The sequence below is a fragment of the Typopeltis vanoorti genome, chromosome 4, assembly GCF_054136105.1.
Source record: "Typopeltis vanoorti isolate ZY-2024b chromosome 4, IOZ_Tvanoo_1.0, whole genome shotgun sequence".
NCBI classification, from domain to species: domain Eukaryota; kingdom Metazoa; phylum Arthropoda; class Arachnida; order Uropygi; family Thelyphonidae; genus Typopeltis; species Typopeltis vanoorti.
Window position 1 is genome coordinate 105,172,061 of NC_143552.1, and position 20,721 is coordinate 105,192,781.

The 20,721-nt window shown below is 33.4% G+C and overlaps 1 protein-coding gene across 1 annotated transcript in view; it reads left to right on the forward strand.

Annotated features, from left to right (window-relative positions):
- Vps15 (vacuolar protein sorting 15) overlaps positions 1 to 20,721 on the forward strand; it is a 529,585-nt gene that overhangs the window by 368,127 nt on the left and 140,737 nt on the right. Inside the window, exons 24-25 of the mRNA XM_090391958.1 lie at positions 6,493 to 6,609; positions 17,464 to 17,515. Of these exons, the coding sequence (XP_090248084.1) occupies positions 6,493 to 6,609; positions 17,464 to 17,515 (169 nt within the window). The remainder of the gene's footprint in view (positions 1 to 6,492; positions 6,610 to 17,463; positions 17,516 to 20,721) is intronic.

Sequence of the window (20,721 nt, forward strand, 5' to 3'; positions counted from 1 at the left end):
AAGATAAAAATTAGAATAGCCAGAGCAACAACTATTTTAAAAGCCATGGACAAAATATGGGAGAGCCGAGCTGTAAAGACGCAAACTAAGCATTGTAGAAACCTTATCTTCAGCAGCATGGTCTATGGATGTGAGGCCTGGGTACTCCTGAGAGAATCTGAAAGGAGGATATTAGCATTTGAGAAGAAGTGCTATAGAAAATCTGGATCCAGAAAGTGAACAATGAGGAAATCTACACACGAATACAACCAAAAGAAAACCTGATCCAGAAAATAATCAAAAGGAAACTACGTCTCTTTGGGCATATATGTAGAATGAACGATGAGAGGAAAATAAAATTGCTGCTATTTGGGATGATTGAAGGAAAGAACAAAAAAGGAAGACCAAACAGAGAATGGGGCGATGACATTTCAAATGGTGTGGAAACTCCATACACAAACTGAATCATCTTGCACAAAATAGAATGCAATGGAAGAATCACATCAAGATGGCATCAGACACCTACTGGCATTGCTCCCATGGTTGTTGATGATGATGATGAACATATTCCTCAAATTTCACATAAAATGTATTAGTTTAGAAGTATCAGCTAAGGTGTTCGCCCTGAATAACCTTCATGAAATTCCATGTCTTAACTTGAATTGCTTCATCATCCTGATGAATTATTAGCTCAAATTTTAATCCTAATTCTTTATGAAAAATTTTAGCCATGCCTATTTGCACATTGGACAAGAAATAAGTGTACCATCAGCTCGTTTCTGATAATTAGTGAAACATCTTGGTATCCAGTTCATCATATAAAACTTTAAGTTTCATGTTCCTACTTTACTCTCAGAGTTCACACATCCAACCAATTTGTTTTATTCTTTTTTTATCATATATAGTGTATATTCCTATGTTAATTTAAACACTGGTCCCAACTGCTCACGTAGGAATTAGTTCCTGTATTGAGGAATTGCTCATTATAGCATGTAATAAGCAATGTGTCATTTTTATTACTTTGCTTTAATATGTCCTCAAATATGATTTTACTTATGGACATAAGTAAAAAACAAAACATTATTGGTGGAGCTGGAAAATATTCACTTTAAAATTCAAAGTTGAATAACGAGATAAAATATATTACTTGAGGCCTACATAAATTAACACACGAATACAGATAACCAATAAAATCTAACTGAATAACTGATTACTGATAAAATCTTTCAGAGAGCTATCACATTGACTAATCAGCAGTAAGTACAAAGTATTACATGTGTATAGGTTTTTTTTCATTGTTACAAGGTTCATTCATTATGGTAAAATAATGGAGACTATTATAGCTGTAGTAAAAACTGCCATTTCCTGATGTTTCAGCTATCATATTTAGATCACTCACCTGGAACATGTACGTATACACACACACACAGAAAGAGATGCTACAATTCACACAATATGCAGGAATTTGGTCTACCATTCTATACTGGCCTGACCTCTGGTGGTAAAATAAATACCATCAACGTTAGTCTTTTTTTTTATGCCCACAAATCAATTCAGTTATATTATCCTATAATTAAAAATACCAGTAAATACTGCAGCATTAGTAATAGCCTAATCGCTATTTAAAATAAGGGCCAAGGTTATTATTGTCAAATTAATGCCCGAAGTAATAAGTAACAAGTCCTAGAGTAAGGTATTGCTGGAGACTTAAAGTCCTAATTAATATGTGAGCTGGCCATATTCTTGAGATAATTAGACCATCATTATTGTTGAGATGTAGTTTAATTAGGATTTCAGAGGCTTTTTTAACCTTTCCATGTGAAAAGAAGGCATGTTAAAACCTTATTAGTCATTCTTGCAGTTATTCATAATATATAATTAATTCATAAATAATTCTCCTCCACATCCATAATTTGAATGAATCAATTCACTTCTGTCTTTCTTCTTAATGATACAGCTTTCACATCCATGCACAACTACTGGCAATACTAGCACATTACCAGTTCTAACTTTCATTACCTTACTAACATCTGTCTGTAAAAATAATCATAATTTAAAATTCTGAATATTTTTACGTATTGTTTATGTTAGAATGTTTATTAGTTTTAGTTTCGTAACACGTATTGTCGGCACTTGCGATGTGCTCGTTATTGAAATTGTTTTTCAAAGTGATATGTAAAGCATTTAAAAAAATTTATGTACTTACTGGATTTGATATTTGTATTACTTACAGGAATTTTATTGTAGTTTAAAATTATCAAAAGTTGTGTTTTATGGAGACATTCTCTTGTCGCTAACGGAGACAACGTGCCAGCCATTATACCTAGTTTCTCGCTCGCCACTTTCATGGAGTGCGCATGCTCGTCGAGAAGTTTGATGTGTGATTGACAACTGACAAGTTCAGTATCGAAGCAACGGGAAAGTAAACAAGAAGAGTGTTCGGAGAGAAAATTAGAACACAGACCAGCAGACATTTCGATTCTGAGGAAATTGAGATTTTTTATGTGACATTCGGAGGAAAATTAATAGTATATTCCGAAAAAGGAATCGTGGAACTATTAAGTTTAAAGTGGAATAAGTATTGATAAATAAAAGGGAAATATTGTTATAGGCATTTTAAAAGGAATATTGGAGGAAACACTAATTGAAAGATTTATAGTAGGTTCCGAAAAGGGAACTGTAAATTCTTTTAAAGTAGAAGACTGTTAATAAACATTAGTGAATAAAAGAAGTTGCTATTTACGTTCTAAAGGAATTTTCGAAAAAACTGATTAGAAAGTTTCATCTGTATTAAGGGCGCTGAATGTAACTGTTATTTCTACTAAAAAGAAGACAGAATTAAGTCAGAAAGAATTAATGTGTGCTACATAAGTGATGAGAAAGGATCCTGTGAAAATGAAGAATAAAGTCATATATCTTCGGAAAAGGGCCTTGACAGAGAGAAACTGGCTATGAACATTTTGTCATTGTGAAAACAAAGTGTTTAGTCTAGTCTTAAGTGTAAGTTTATTTTTAAAAAGGCCTTGGATCCAATTAAATTTGTAGTTAGTTATGTAATAATGTTTGTAGTTTACATATATTGTTTTTGTTTTATTAAATGTGTTTATTTTGTATTTTGGTATAGAGTCAGTGATTTATTTGGATTCTGAAAGAAATAGTAAAAAAAGAGAAGGCATGTTAAAATTGGAGTGAACCCTTGTGCATATATTATATAGGTACATGTGGAAATAAAAAAAAATAATTGTTGAACAGAGATCATCTCTATATACAAGATTAAATAAATAAAAATCCTATATTTAAACAATTGCGCAGCCTGTAGGATTAATATTATGATAATATCCTCTATATAAAAAATCACAATTATTAACATATCTTTCATAATTTTTATTAAGTTTAACATAGCTATCTTTGTTATTTCATCTTCACGTTGACTACCATTCCTTATTATGTAGTCCAGTAAATCATAACTCTCATTCACCTCTATTCTGTCTTCTTCTCATCTTGCAGTGATGGCTTCTTGCATTTCATTCAGATTGCAAGAAGCCTTTACTTTTGTTTTGCTAATATTTAAATTAAACCTAGCTTTTTTTTTTTTATTTTCTATCTTAACTTAATCAACCATTCCTTCCAGATCTTCCTTAGTTTTTGCTCTGAGGGTAGTTTTATCTGCATGTCTTAAATTATTTATTTGTCTACCAGCAATCTTAATTCCTAGTGAGTCTTTGTATAAATCTAATATATTTTGTTTTTGTTTTTGTCTAATAAATTTATCTTGCTTTTGTTTAATATATTCACTATAAATATTAAAAAGATAAGAGTGACAACATACAACCCTGCCACACCTCCCTTTTTTCACTTGAATCTGCATCATACCAAAAATACTCAAATTTGAAGAAGCCTGTGAAATTCTAATGGATCACTGTGATCTCAGCAATAATAGTGGCACACATTCGACACATACATACATACATGACTTTTCTGACAGATCTTAATTAGGACTGTAGGTTTCCAGAAATCCCTTACTCCAAGACTCTAATCACTAATTACTCTGGGCATCAACAGTAATAATCTCATCCTTTAGTTTTAAATATTGATTAGGTTATCACTAATGGTGTAGCATTTATTGGTGTTTATAATTACAGAATAATGTGATTGAATATCTTCTTCTTTCACTACGCTTTATTCCCACTTCCTATGCAAGGCCCACGTGTTACTTTGATGCGACTACTTGTTAGTACCACTCCCAACCGACCTGTCGCCTAGTATGCTGCTGGAGGAGATATATTTTTGGCTGTAGAAGCGTATGTTCATGGGGCCGGTTTGCCTGCTTGTGGGATGAAAAACGCCAGATAAACTGGTGGAAAAAACCCTACTGCCTGCACCCAAGACCAGCTAACTAGGCTATACCTGAGGAAGTTCCTCACGTCTTCGACGGGAATCGAACCTGGGACACTCCTTCCCCAGGCATATGGTTGTGAAGCACAATGCCACTAGGCTAACCGCACGGACAATGTGATTGAATATGATTGCCATAAAAAAACCAGGACTATAGCTTTGATGTTGTGCATTTTTTTTTCCCCACCAGAGGCCAGGCTAGTAAGATACAGTCTATCAAATTAGTGATTCTTTGTCATACTGTGTTAACTGTATTGTAGCATTTTCTCTATATATACATATATGTGTATACCCCAGATGATGATCTTAATATGAAGGCTGAAGCATCCAGAAATTAGTTATTACTCCAACACAGTTGTACTTACCATAAACTTAACATAAGGAATAACAATGTTGATGAGTGAGTTGCTTTCTTTAATTCCAGCTCTGTTTTTATGTATATATATGTATGTCACAAATTATAGCATGTTCACAAATTTACTATGAATTGTGATACACTCATTAGATTTTTATAACTTGATAGAGCCTTTGAATAACATTTGCTCCCAGAGAAATTTATATCATTTGGGACTTCTTTTACTGTTCTCATATTCTTTATGTAGTGTTGCTTGTTAGCTTCACAAACAAAAGATATCACATTTAATAACTGACTAACAATAAACATCTTCTGAATTCTGTACATAACTCATTAATCTGCCATAACATAACATAACAAATTTATACGTTAATTAATAGATAGCTGTGTGCTATTGATTCTGAACAAGTAACAAGACTCAGTTGAAAATGTTTAAATAAGATGGATTAATTACAAATATTTTGATTTGTGTATTGTGGATCAATGTAAAACAGTTTAAAATCAAAAAATTAAACAACAAAGGTATATGGAGAATGAAATCATTACTCACATGCAGTCACGGGACAGTAGAGATAAAAACAATACTATTAGAATCAGTTGAAGTGTGTGTGCACGTGCACGCATGCGATTTTAGGGAAAAAACAAAAACATTATATAATTAAACAGTATAGTTCATATTCATATTTTCCCAGATTTTTTGCATAGAGAATTCATCATTAAGGTTGAGATGTAGATGATACCAAAGTATTTCGGAACTTTCTTTAAAGAGATGCTCATATTTATGGATACATCTTTGTAGTAATTTAGCATCATTCCAAAGGATCCTGTGGCTAGTATTAATAATCCTTCAAGAGTCAATTTGTTCTGTTTGTTGGAGGAAATGTAGGTTTGGTGTTTAGAAAGGTGTATAGAAACAGATTGGTCTGAAAGTTTATTTTTCACTTGGTTAGAGTACAATAAAATTAGTTTAATCCTTTATCCAAGTGTGAGCAAACAAAGTTTGCGCCTGAAAGTATTAATAATCCTTCAAGAGTCAATTTGTTCTGTTTGTTGGAGGAAATGTAGGTTTGGTGTTTAGAAAGGTGTATAGAAACAGATTGGTCTGAAAGTTTATTTTTCACTTGGTTAGAGTACAATAAAATTAGTTTAATCCTTTATCCAAGTGTGAGCAAACAAAGTTTGCGCCTGAAGATACTTTCAGGTGCAAACTTTGTTTGCTCACACTTGGATAAAGGATTAAACTAATTTTATTGTACAGATTGGTCTGTTTGTCCAAAGTAGAATGACTTGGTTACATACCAATTAACTAATTAAATTCAATTAGTTTTAAAACATTCCCCAAACCTCAACAAGTATGGTTGTATTAATTTATTAAAAATCTGTGAGACAGTCATTGTAAGGTTGAATTAATACTTGCTTGTTTTTCTTTCTCTTTAGTTCAACAATAGATGGCACCAGTTAGAACTTTAGTTCCTTGTGTTGTTGGTTACAATTTTTTAAACTGGTCGTACTGTTGACTAAATTGTTGCTGCTCGTGTACTGTGACAAACTGTTTTTTGTGCTTTGAAGATGCTAGGTATAATACCAGCAAAATATCAGCAAAAAATAAGTTAAATAAATATTATTTTTTTATTATTCTTGCATTGTGAATTAATACTGTTAAATAAATTGACATTGAATTTCCTTTGGATGAAAGTATATAAATAAATAGAAATTTAAATTGATTTCATTGTAATTCCTTTCTAATTAGAGATGTTTTATAGTTCTACTGATTCTAGAGGCTCTCCAGCAAAGGAATTGCAGGGTATTATAAATATATCTTTAAATTTATCAGTACACCAGGTATCAAGAAACAACTATGAAAAGAATACAGAATCAGGGTAAGTTTTAAAAACTTTCGTTGTTTAAAAGCCAAAGGCTGATTTCTCATATTAATGGGCAGCAGTTGGAAGAAAAGGGGAAGTGAAAAAAGTATAGAAATTATTTAAGACAATTCACATTAGAAGAATATAGAACAATAGAGAAAAGGATATTCTGATCCCTCTTAATAAAGCATTTTTCTCACATACAAATTACTGTCTCTGAGTTTCTAGATGTTCTGGTAATGAAGAAAAGGGACAGAGAAAAAAGAAACCATCAAAATGATATTAAGTCCACGGAACATCATATACAATCAGTGGTTGTCTTAATATAGAGTCTGCTTTTTTTTTTTTTTTTTTTTTTTTTAAGGCAAGAGAAGGGGAATATAATTGAGGTGTACAAAACAGTTTAGAAAATATACTGTGTAATGGTTGCATTTGTGATGTTGTATTCAGTTATGTAGGAATGATATTTGGAAATCAGATGGGTAAAAAATGGAATGCACTATAAAATGGTTGAAGTTAAGAGTTGAACTCTTGAGAGCCTGATAAGCATATGCAGCCTGTATCTCTTGTAATTTTTTGTTTGTTTGTTTCTTTAATATCTATCCCACAAATGAGAGATTGCAGAAACCAGCACCTTAACACACTTTCAGGAGGAAATATTGAGAGAGGAGAGGGGAAACCTATTGATATTCTTCAATGACTACAGGTTGTATAGTTCTCAAGAAACATTTTGTGAGAAAGTTGTTCCAGAGAATAGAGAAAGAAGAAAAGGAGAGGAGAAGCAGGTTAAGTGGTGTTAGACTAGTGAGTAGCTACTGCATGTACAGTCTATGTAATAATGATGTGATAGAGCAGATCATTGATTAGCCAAAATGATCTCTTTTGTGATATGCTAGGTTTTTCTTTTATTTTATTTATTGCTAAACTACTTGGAAGCTTTCAAAGTAAACCCTTGGTACTGCATTTTCAGCATATCATTTAAGATTTCATCAATTGTCCTTTATAAATGTGCAGATTTGTGGACCAATAAAGATACTGTTTTTAATTTTTGCATCACTCATGCTGGAGAATTCTTTAATATCAAAAAATTATCACTGTTCTTATTTAAAACCTTAATGAAAATTTTCATAAATTAAGTGCAGTGGCAAGAGAACTTTTTCATGTGTTACAATGGGGAAATTGAAAGCAAATTTTCCTTAGCACTAAAATCTGTTGAACTAGTTAACTTAAGATAGGCTATCTTACTCACATAATAGAGATAAATATGCAATTACTTTAAAGTTACCACAGAAGTTCCATCTCTACTCATCAGGCTTAATGTATTAAAAAAAAAAAAAAATGGATTCCTTTGAACTTGTGTTTTGTTACAGTGCAAAATTTAGAATTATATATGAAAATTATTCTACATTTTGCTTATGCTTTCAAAAGTGATGATCTTTATGTCCTTTTCAAGGAGGTTCCAACTACATAGTCTAGATCCTAAGATTTTAGTTATTTTTTTTGTTTTTTTTATATAAGATTCAGATTTCTAATGCATTCATGCAACCTTGCTTGGAAAATAAGGTGCTTGCATAATTGGAGTGTCGAATACCTGGATTTGGTTAATAAGAACATGATGCTGCAATTTCAGTTTCATTGGTATAGCCATCTGCTTTCATAGTCCATCTAACGCTCACTCCTTTCTTAATCACAAAATCAAGTTCCACAAGTACCCAAATGTCCTCTCCCACCTTCCATATAAAAAAAAATTTAATCATCCAGCATCACAATCCATTTTCCATAACTCTGATATCTTCCTAACTTCTTTGTAGTTACTCTCTTCACAGCATTTTCATCCTCTCATGAATGTAGGAGACCAAATCTGTACACAAGTAGTCCAAGTGTGAGCATATCAAGCCTTTGTAAAGAGGCAAAATAACTTCTTTGTCCTTAAATGTCAATGTTTGTTTATGCATCGTAATAATTCATTCTCATCAAATTCCTGATATGTACTCTTGGGGGGGGGGGATGTACAGGATATTATGATAATACTGCACAAAAGGTTACATTTATCAACTTCCTGTTGACAGTTTTCCTTAAAAAATCTGTTATCCAGCAAACTCACATCCCATATAAAAAATTCCGATACCATTTCATAAATTAAGTGTAATGTGGTCCATGGGTGAGGTTGTTGGAGGTTTGCAGTCACTCTGTCCATGCACAAGATAAACAGAACTAGTGATAGGGCAGAGCCTTGGTAGACACCAACTTGAATGTTAAATGGCTTGTGATGCCGGCAGCACAGCGCATAGAACTGGTGGTGTTAATGTAGAGGAACTGCACCCAGCATATATAAGCTTCGGGGATGCCATTCTAAGATGCATTCAATTCCATCATTGCATGTGCCATATTCACAACCACCAAAATCATCTTGGGAATGGCCAACATGGCCATTTAAGTCTCCACCAATAATTAGTGGTTTATCAGATTTGGCTTTGATGACATGGATGTATGTTTCCAAGTCTGTCTAGAATTTGTCATGCTCCTCGGCCAGGCATCCTGGCTGAGGTGCATAGCAGGAGATAATGCACACAGATGTGATCTCTATGGCAATCTATAGTTTATATTCCATTCCTATGTCCTCTAATTTATGCAACAGTAGTATCGTAGTGTAACCATTCCCATTGCTCTACACAGCTGTAATATGATTATAAAATATGAGCTTATTACTCAAACATGACCTTCCTTTGATAAACCCATTCTCTTTGCAAAATATAACTTATCTCTCGACCCATTTCTGTATGCAAGTTCTTACCAACTTTTCTAACATTTCAGAGATACTCATAGATCTATTGTTAGACATCAATTTTTGCACTATTACTTGTACAACAGGACTGTTATTCCTGTGGGATTTTTCCAAAGTTAAGGCTCAAATTATATAATCAGGTCAAAAGCCTAACAAGTACAACTAAACATCCTTTAGTGTGTATATATATATATATGCTGATATCCAACCTGTCTCTATTGCCAAATGTTTGTCCAAGTTATGCAATAGCTCTAGAATTTCTTATGCATCTTCTCTCCCTCACTTTCTTCATCCAGTGTAGTATGCTTCATTTTACATATACCAGGTTGATAAATCTTTGCAAAGTGGATGCTCATTATTTGAAATAGTGGCATCAGCTTCAGACACAAGCATACCATCAGCATTCAATAAGTCTAACAGATAAGCTTAGGTTATTCATGACTTATTTTTAACGGTATTAACAACACCAAGCAATTTTATTAAAATATGTTTTAACTGCTTATGTTTGGCTGAATTTCAAATCAGCATCATCAGAGCACAACACAGCTTGTATACACAACAATGAATAAGTGAAACAATACAATTGTAATGGACAAAAGATCTCAAGTCCTATTTTGGTGCCCTTTTTTTTACAACATTAAAGGGCTCCAAAATAGGACTTTAGGTCTTTTGTCCATTACATTTGTATTGTTTCACTTACTCATTGTCACGTATACAAGCTGTGTTGCTCTGATGATGATGCTGATTTGAAATTCAGCAAAATATAAGCAGTTAATAAAACATCTTTTGATAAAATTGTTGGGTGTTGTTAATACCATTAAAATAAGTCATCAGCATTCAATGAAGTTGTTCTTCCACTTTCATTCCTTCTCTTACTTACAGCATGATGACAAAATTCTTTTGGGTTGCCTTTAGTCATGGCCGATTTGTTTTTATACTCTCACTTTTCTGTCTATACAATACTCATAACTTTTTTTTTTTTTTTGGCCTGTCTTTATATTTCATAACTCCTCTCATCCTTATTCTCACAATATTCCTTCTGCATCATCATATGAGTCGCTTGCTTGATATAGTTGTATATCCATTTCATTCATTCCCACCTATTTATTCTTCAAACTCTATGGAAATATTTAGATACTGTATCATTTAAGCATCTGAAAACTACTACCCATGTACCGTTGATATCCTTCTCATATACTAACCATCAGCATATGTTCTTTCTTAATTGGAATATCAGTATACTTAGGTACTTCCCAGGTCAGTACAGCATGATCACTGTCACCAACTGGTAGTAAAACATTCGCCTCCTTAACTGAAAACCTCTTCTGCCACTATGATTAAATTTAATACACTTTGATTCATGTTCCTTCTTTTGCATGCTACCTACAAAAGTTGTGTTGCAAGCTTAATAAATTATTCATTTCTATTGTAAGTTTTCTCTGCAACCCAATCATATATCTGGGTAATTGAAATCATCCATAATGATTACTTGCCCATCAAGTTAATTTCGTGATCCATTTCATCTTCCCCAGAAACTAAACCACCATTTCAGTAAAAAATACTCCACCTTATAGTTCATCTTTCTAGCCTCTACACCAGATAGCTCAAACTCACCACTGCTTCCTGGACTCAAATTATCTTATATCATTAGTAGTAATGATATAAGATAATTCATGAAAATACTGTACTATTTAAACTCAATTCCACTTAATGCATCTGACTCGAAGAGATCTAGGGTTCACTAATGCCGGCAATCTTAGGCCACATCATATTAATTGTAGCAACAAACTCAACCCTTTTGTTCCTGACCCCTGACAGTTGTGTATAGAAATAAGTTACTTCCTGTCTTTTATGTATATTTACATCTACTATCTGCTCAGATCATTTGGGCTACTTTGCAGTCCTTCCTATTCACACACACACATACACTCAAAATGTCTGAACCTAGTGCATCAGGTTTATCCTCACCAGATTCATAACCATGCTCACTAACATTTATATCATTATCATAATTGCATACTTCAGCTGCTCTTACACATTATCACCATTTTTTTCATGATGATCTAGTTTCCCTAACTCTCTGAATTAGTTCTCATTCCAATAAATAATTCTCTAGACTCCTGATGCAAAACCCATACAGTTGCAGGACATCCTCTTATACAAATCTTTTTTGTTATCATACTCACTCCATTCATCCAAAAACCTACACCCATTTCTTCTATATAACTTGTTTGCCAGATCATTTGCTATCAGAACCTTCTTTTTTTAACTCATTATCATCATATCTTGGCAGTAGTTGAACAGTTTTCACTCTCTCACTCTTCTTTCTCACTTCTTTCAGCAGTCTTTTCCTATTCTCTCTAATATTGCATTTATCACTACTTTAATCATTTGTTCCTATGAGCCCTACCATCTCTTTTTTCTTTCTTGATTGTATTAAAATTGCAATATTCCACAAGTTTAATATATATATATATAAATTAATTAAAGTTAAGTTAATATGTCACATGCAAAATGTTTTGCAATGTTTTTGGCTACTGAAATCTTGTGTAGATGTAAAATAAATTTATTTAATTTAGAATATTGATGGTCAATTATAATTTTGTATGCATCATCAAAAGTTGTAATGTTTTTTGGTGTTGTTTATCTAAACAAATTGTATACGAAATGTTGTGTCAAGGGAAGCAAAAGTCACCGCTATATTATCAGAAGTGATGAAATGAGCTTACCTCAGTGTGAGAAGATTAGTAAATTAACTATTATAATTTCTGGATGTTTCGTTTTGAAATTATAATTAAACTTTTCTGTACTGTGAAGAAAGAACTTCATCATTTCAAGTCCGACACTGAAAAGCATAATGGTAGTACATAGTGGTGGACTTGAGTGGAAGTTTTTCAGTTGCATTTCCAGGCATGCATGAAAGCAAAAAGAAGGTTAGCATTCATCTGTTTGGGGAGGAGGAAATTAACACAGCAGGAGAAAACTATGGAGTGTGTCTTCAATATATGAAGACAGCAGAAATTAGAAAAAACAGAAATGGAAGATTGAAAGAAGATAAGAGAATGGCTCATGGAGAGATACAAGAAAGTGGTGTATGGAGGAGCAGAGTCCAGGATGAGGCAAGTGACCAGTGGTGTGTGCTTGGACCTTTTTTTGTTTAATTTGTACATAAATGATATAGGAAATGGCTTGAAGAGAGAGATATTCAGTTGTTTGCTGATGATGCAAAGTTGGGTAACACAATAAACAATCAAGCTGATGTTGAGAGTTTGCAGGATGATTTAAGTAAGCTGGCAAAATGGACAAAAGATAATGGATGTCAGTTCAGTGTGGAAAAGTGTAAAGTTATGCATTTTGGGATTAAAATATTACCAGCTATGTACTACGTTGATGGAATGGTACTCCAAGAGATTGATGAGACTTGGGGGATGTTGGTGGATAGGAAGATGAAGTTCAGAGGACACATTGCTAAGGTGTCCAAGATTGCACATAGGATTAATTGGTTATTGAAGAACACACTAACGTCCAGAAATAAAGAGGTTATTATTCCCCTTTATAAGGTGCTGATACTTCCATTTGGATTACTGTGCTCTGGTCACCTGGATTTCTTGGAGATAAGGAGGTTGTGGAGAAGGTTAAGAAGAGAGTGACTAAGTTGGTGAGTGATTTAAAAAAATGCTTCCTACATTGATAGATTGAGAGCTTGTGGATTGCAGAGGTTGTTGATAGGCAGAGAAGAGGGGATATGATAGAAACATTTAAATTACTTAAAGGTTTTTATAAGATTGATGCAAGGGAAATATTTCAGTTGTGTGATAGTGATGGAAGAACAAGAGGTCATCCCTGGAAATTAAGGAAAAGTGTGGTTAACTAGGGTGTGAGAACTAGATTTTTCACCTGAAGGTGAAAAATGCCAGACTCAGTTGTAAGTTCTTCATCAGTAAATTAATTCAAGAAGAGATATGATAGATATTGTTTTGATAGTTTGGGTCTCCTGCGATGAGTCTACTGACTCTATGGAGATACCCGTAATAATAATAATATCCTTTTATGAAGAGATAAGTGTGACTTTTTTGTAGTCATTAATCCATTTAGGATTTATTTCAGTTGAAGCTGAAAGGAACTTTATTGATTTCCAGTTCATATAGAATGGACCTAGTAAAGTTTGTTTTATTTATGATTCTCAGTCTGATAAGTTGTTGTTGGCATGTTTTAGTTATTTCTTCAGACACTTTCATATAGAAGGCAGAATTGTTCTGTAGTGTTAAAACTGGTGATAGTTTTGAGAAGAGTGTTGTGACTTTCACATAGAAAGTTAATTCATTCTAAAATGATGAGATGGTTTTTAGTAGTTTCAGTGGAGCTTGCTGTGCTTTTCATATAGAAAGTGAAGTTACATAGGTGTCTTGGATGAAGACAAGATATGTTTTCTTCAGTGTCCTGTGATTTAAGACGCAAGACGAATTTGCTTGTCTTATGCTATTGTCAGATAGAGAGCAGTTTTATGTTAATTTTTCTCCTGTGCAAATTTAAGAAAGAATAAAAGTTTCTGTAGGAAGCAAGAAACTGAAATTTCAGAAGTGATGTCCATCTAGGACAATATCATCTGTTGGTTTATGTAATTGAAAAGAAGTTGTGCACATTTAAGTGTTTTTCTTTGTGAATTGAAGAATACACTAGCACTTGCATAGTAATTAAGTAGTTGATTTTGATGTTGTGTATATATATATATATATATATTGTAAATTAAAGATTTTTATTTGGTTACAAGAGTGTGGAGACTTAATCTTTTAATAGGTTTAATGAGTAATGAGTTTAAAAAGGGAAATTAAGAGGTTAAGGTTCATATGAGATATTCTGGGATATGAACAAGGTTTACTGAGTGTTTAACAACTCGGAGTGTCTGAGAGAAGGGAGTAAAAATATATACACTCCCCCCCCCCTTACACACACACACACACACACAGTTACATTTGTCCCATCATTAGTTTTTGCTCCTTGTAAACTCATAAGTTCAAATTTAATGAGTGAATCACTGTACTATGTTACATCCTTTTTTTTTTTTTATGTTTGCCTTGACTTACTTGATTATTATCTCCACACTCACCACACTCTCAGGCAATGCATTCCATTCATCAACCACTCTCCATATAACCCTGCTCCTCACACCCTTCTTATACAGCTTTCAGAGAAGACCTCTTGTTCTACTCCTTCCCCCCCCCCCCTACTCTACAAAAGATCTCCACATTAATCTAGTAACATCCCTCTCCCTACCAACTTATATAACTCGATGATATCTCCTCTCTTCCTTTTGTTCACGGGGCTCTTCTATCTTTTTCCATTGTTTATAGCAGTCTATAGACTTATGGTATAACACCACATAACTAATTAAGATTATTACTTCTACAATAATTCTCTACTAGTTTCATGTTTTTTTTTTTTTTTGTTTTTTTTTGCCATTATAGGTCGGAGAGATTATTTTTTAGAATCAATATCAACTATGAAGCACTCTCTCCCTGACCTCAACAAGTATAGTTGCATTAATTTACCAAAGACATGGGAGACTATCATTTTAAGACTTGAGACTTGATAGCCTGATTTCTCTATATTAACTTTGTGGTTATCCAACCTATAGAGGGTACCATGTAAGGACATCAGTTCTGTTGTCAGTTACAATTTAAATTGTTTTCCTCAATTACATTGTTTAGTGCTGTGTGCTTATCACAGTTATAATTGTACTCTGATGATGCTGGATAGAAAACCAGTAAAATATTAGGAGTGCAATAAATGTATTTTTTTCCTCTTTTGGTGTTGTTTATGCCATAAAATATTATGACTCATCAATGACATGTAACCCTTTCTCTACTTCTTCATTAGTTGTGTGAAAAGGCTTTTTTCAGATTTATGTTTTCTCTTTTCTACATCTTTAACATGCAGATCTCTCTCTCTCTCTCTCTCTCTCTCTCTCTCTCGATAATCCCATTTGTCCTACATAAATATACTGCACGAAAAGTGGACTTTATAGACTACTAACTTTTTAAGAGTGGATGAAATGGTTTAAGAGGATGTAAAAATCTTGAGATTTCGCATACGAAGATGAAGGCTACTTTTATATCATGCTGTTGAGATCATATATTATTTTGTCTTTATGTGCTAGGTATGTAATATACAGGATTATCCTTTTATTCTCAGTTTTCATGGTTACTGTTAGTTACCTTTGAGGAATGGGTTATAGGATATTAATGAACATCTTGTTATTGTATCCATTTTGAGATAAGGTGTAGCTGAGTTTAAGATTCTTTGATCTTTTTTATGTTACTTGAGGTATTGTATTCTCTCTGTCACTCAGTGTTTTAATTAATTTTAGATTTTGTGTAGGGATGATGGTGAGATGTAGTATGGAGGTATCGTCCAGCATGGATTAGTTTTCACAATAGATGAGTTGACTTTTCTTTGGAGATCTCTAGGAGTATGTCAAGAAATAGTAGTATCCTTAATAAATAACATAATATGAATTTGCCTTATGTATATATTTAACACGTTCGCTGCTACGGTCCTCGGGCATAGTTTGTTACCGCACGCCAAGCACTTTCACTTCTTCGAGTTCAGTAATCTCGTAGCCGACAGTAATCGACATACAAGTATATTTGTAGTTGACTTGCGAGGCTCATATACCAACTACGAGTATACACATGTTCTCTGCTACGCTCCGCACGCCAAGCACTTTCTCTTCTTCAAGGTCAGTACGAGTAATCTCGTTGCTGGCGGTAATCGATATACGAGTATATTCATAGTTGGCTTGTGAGGCTCATATACCAACTATGAGTATACTCGTAGTTGGCAGTGAATGTGTTAATTAAGATAAAATTTTTGTCCTAGTATCAAGGGTGTCTTCAATATGACTTTCAATTTAAACAACACGAACAGAAACTGGAATATTCAACAGAATGACATGCTGAACTGCACATACATAATGTAGAGCATCATGTACATGCAGTTCTAATTATATTAAGATTCTAGTAAAAAAATGAATAAAAATAGTTAAATAATTAAAATAAAAGTATATGTCACGTTATATCAGAACTTTATGATAATGTACTGTTATTTTCAAGAGTGTAATGTGTGCATGAATGCATACATTGCACATGGATGCTGTTCAAGTAGCTTGGGAATTCTTCTGGCTGCTTTGTTGAACCTAGCTAAAGTAAAATATGTCATTTATATAGCATAACCTTATTTGGATTTTAGATGGTAGGTTTTCTGGGGGGGGGGGGGGGGCCCTCTTTTCAAATGACTCCATAAATAAATTGGCAAAAATGAAGACAGTGGTGCACTCATTACAAGATTCTCTTTGTCTTCATAATATTTTCCTTGAAATTGGAAGGGTGTCTTTTTCTATGTATTGCTTAAATAGTAAGTTTTAAATATTGTAGCTGGCATAAAATTTCTTCTCTGGGACATTGATAAACAGAGGCATGACATTTAAGCTTGCTCAGAGGTTCAATGGTTCTATTTCTAATTCATTAGATTGGAACTATGAAAGATGTTCTGACAAAGTAAGTTTGCACTTTTGGATAAAATAGTTATGATTATGTTAATTTTTAAGTCATTTATTGAGATTATGCATTTTTGCTGGCAAATATCACCTTAAAAGGCAATAAATTAGGCTTTTTACGACAATAAGTAGTACTGTTCAATTTTAAATTTGGTTAAAAAATTAAGAACACTTTGTTTTTAGTTTCTATGCTTAAACTAAAAATCCTGAAGCCAATGGACAAACAAGATGCATTTATTAGTGATTAGATAACAATCAGAAGAAAAAAAAACATCTGTCTTAGATATTCCTTTATGCTTATTACCAAATCAGTAATAAATGCATCTTGTTCTTGGTTTAGAACTTCGTGGTTTGTTTTTGTGAAGTAAAAATGTATTAACTTTTTTTTGTGCTAATTTCAAATCACCTTGTACCATTTATTGTCCTAAATAAATATTAGAGTATTTAGTATGTGTCCTTTAAGCTCTGATTATAAAAGATATTTGTAATGAATGTTTTTTTTTTTTTTAATTTTTGTTACCTTTTGCAGAAAACTGACAAAAAAGAAAGGCACCAGCTTAGAATCACCTACAGTTACGATGGTAAAGTTTGTTACTTTGTTTGTCTGCCGTTTACACGTTTGTATAAAATGAAATTCAGGTAGTAAGCATTAAGCCTCATTTAGACATGCTTAATTTCTAAAAAAATTAATGCTTTTGAATACTTTAAAATAAAGAAAGAAAGAAAGGACTTCAAAATAACATTAATTGTATTATAATATTTACTCTTTGAGCAACAAATGATTCATTATACTAATTTAAGTAAGCGATGATGTAAGAATGTCAGTAAATTATCATTTAGCAGAGCTTCTAAGTCAGCATAAATTATGCATCTTAGTAATATTATTCTTTGTTAAGGAGTTTGTTATTTTCGAAGACAGGAATAATTGTTTCAGATTGTGTTATACAGTAGCGAACAAGCTGAATTTTTGTCAAGTTTTGGTTTGGTTTTTGTTTCAGCTCGCAATAGTTTTGATTATAGTTCACTATTTTGAATTGAATGCTGCATTTTAACTGTCTCTGTGATGTTTATTAATAATGATGTGCATTTTTAATAGTGTAAACAAATTGACATTCGTAGTGTTTTATTCAGTTTGTGTAGCTATAAAATGGATACATCTCCAAGAAAGTGTTCAAAAACCATGTACTCTTTCTCAGCACACATCAATGACTCAAAGACAAACTGCCTGGGTACTGTTAATGCGATTTTAAAGAGGTTTAGGGAGACTGGTACCTTTTCTCCTGACAGAAAAGGAAAATGTGGGTGAAAAGAAATACTACACTTACTCAAGATTGTTTACTAGTTAGGAAAAGCCAAATTAATCCAAGATTGTCTTCTGTAGACTTAAAGAGACTAGACAGCTGGTGGGATTAATGTTTTTGTCATGACAGTTCACTGAAGATTGTTGGAAGCAGGGCTGGGGAATGCCCACAGACCAAAAGAGAAACAACCATTGATGATGGCTATGCAGAAAAAGAGGCTCCAGTGGGCAAAAGTGTTCCAAGAATTAGACTGTTGAGAAGAGGAAAGGTGGAGGGGTCATATTCTCAGACGAGAGCCATTTCTTTGTCCAAGGAGAGCAGGTACTCTATGTTTGCAAATCCATGGCTGAGAAAACTTCTCCTGCCCACTTTCAACAAGCTCCTAAACACCCAGCTAAAAAGATGTCCCAGGGTTGTTTTACACATGATGGTCCAGGATGACTTGTGCATGTTGATGATATGACGAAAAGTGACCAAACATAAAAATATTGGATGAGTGGTTCCAGAGGAGCACATGTAAATGATTAAGTAAATTTGGAGTTTCATATTCGTACTTATTTTCTTGCAAAATTAAAATTTTCCTTTAAAATGTGAGTGTTCAGATTAATTTTGTTTGTTACTGTACATGAGTTGGCTTCCTTCTTAACAAAAGAGCTAGAGAAGCACTGTTAAGCTACAAACCAGTCAATAAACAAATCATAGTAGCAAAATTTCAAGCAAAGCCATTTAATATATCAATAGTCCAGATATATGCACCCACATCTGACAGCACAGATGACGATATTGACTTATTTTACAAAGATCTGACAGAGACAATAGAAACAATACCAAAGCAAGATGCACTAATTGTCGAAGGAGATTGGAATGCCAAAATCAGAATAGATAATGATGGTTGGGAAAGCATCTTGGGAAAATATGGTTTTGGAGAAAGAAATGAACGAGGTGAAAAAATGTTAGAATTTGCTGTGGACCACGAGATGATGATCTGTAACACAAGCGACAAAAGGACTTTAGAAAATGGACATGCCAATCAAATGATGGGAAAACCAAGAACATGATCAATATGATTACAATTAAAAGAAGATGGATAACATCAGTACAGCAGTGTCGAACTTTTCAAGGAGCTGATATAGACTCGGATCATAGTTTAGTGATTGCAAACATCAAGTTGAAATTAAAAAAAAACATAAAACCCATCATCAGAAACAAAGAGATATAGCAAGAATAAGTGAACCAGAAATAGGAAGAAGGTATAGAACAGTTTTAGAAGAGAAACTTAAAAGTGTGGACAAAGAAAAAAATTTTAATCTAAGAGTAATGAAGGTGATAGAAGATGCAGTTGAAGAAACAGTACCAGAAGAAGAGAACATCAAGAAGTGGATTAGACGAGAAACACTGAAGTTAGTACAGGAGAAAAGAATGTTGAAGATAAGAAGGGATACATCAGAACAAATAGAGGAGCAATTTAGAAGAAAGTGTAATGAGGTGAAAAAAGCAGTCAGAATGCATAAGATGAAATGGTTAGAAGCCCAGTGCAATAATATAGAACAGGCATTATGGAGAGCATAAAAGTAAGGGGGTGTACAAAATGATTAGAACCATTAATAGAACGTGGCAACCAAAACAGACAATAATTAAAGATGAAAAAAGGCAAAGTATTCTTGGCTGTCAGACAGTGTTAAAAACCTGATACCCCCATTATGCTCGTCTTCCAGAATATATGGTGTTCCTAAATTACACAAACAAAACATTCTGCTTCGGCCGAAAGTTGAAGGAATAGACAGCCCTAATTATCACCTAGCCAAGAAATTAGCATCAACACTCAAAGAGTTGGTAGGTCATTCCTCCTCCTATATAAAGAAAACTGAACACTTTATAAACAAAATTAAAAACATAATGCTCGGCAAAGATGATTTATTAGTCAGTTTTGACGTTTCTGCCCTTTTTACAAATGTTCCAACTGGATACAATTCTTCTACAGAACAAATTTATGCCGAACATTTATGGCCCTCCTTGTCCACGTACTACATTCCGGTTACTTTGTGTGGCAAAATAAATTTTATCTACAAAAAGAAGGTACAGAAATGGGCTCACCACTATTCCCCCCCCCCCCCCCCCCAATTGCTTACTTTTATATGGAAGCTTTTCAGCAAAGTGTTCTTGATTCCTTTACTCTAAAACTCACAGTGTAGCTTAGATACATTGACGATGTTTTCATTATCTGGCCACACCGTCGACAAATGTTAAACACATTCCTTAGCCACCTGATCAAACAACATGAATGTAAACAATTTACTATTGAAATTGAAAATCAGAACTCGCTCCCGTTCCTGGATACACTGGTCACACGTCTTTCCTCAGGCTATCCTTCACGGTTTACTCCAAACCGACACATACTGGCCAATATATACATGCTAACTCATATCACCACCGTCACAAAAATTTGGAGTCATTAACACCCTTAAAAACAGAGCTATAACAATTTG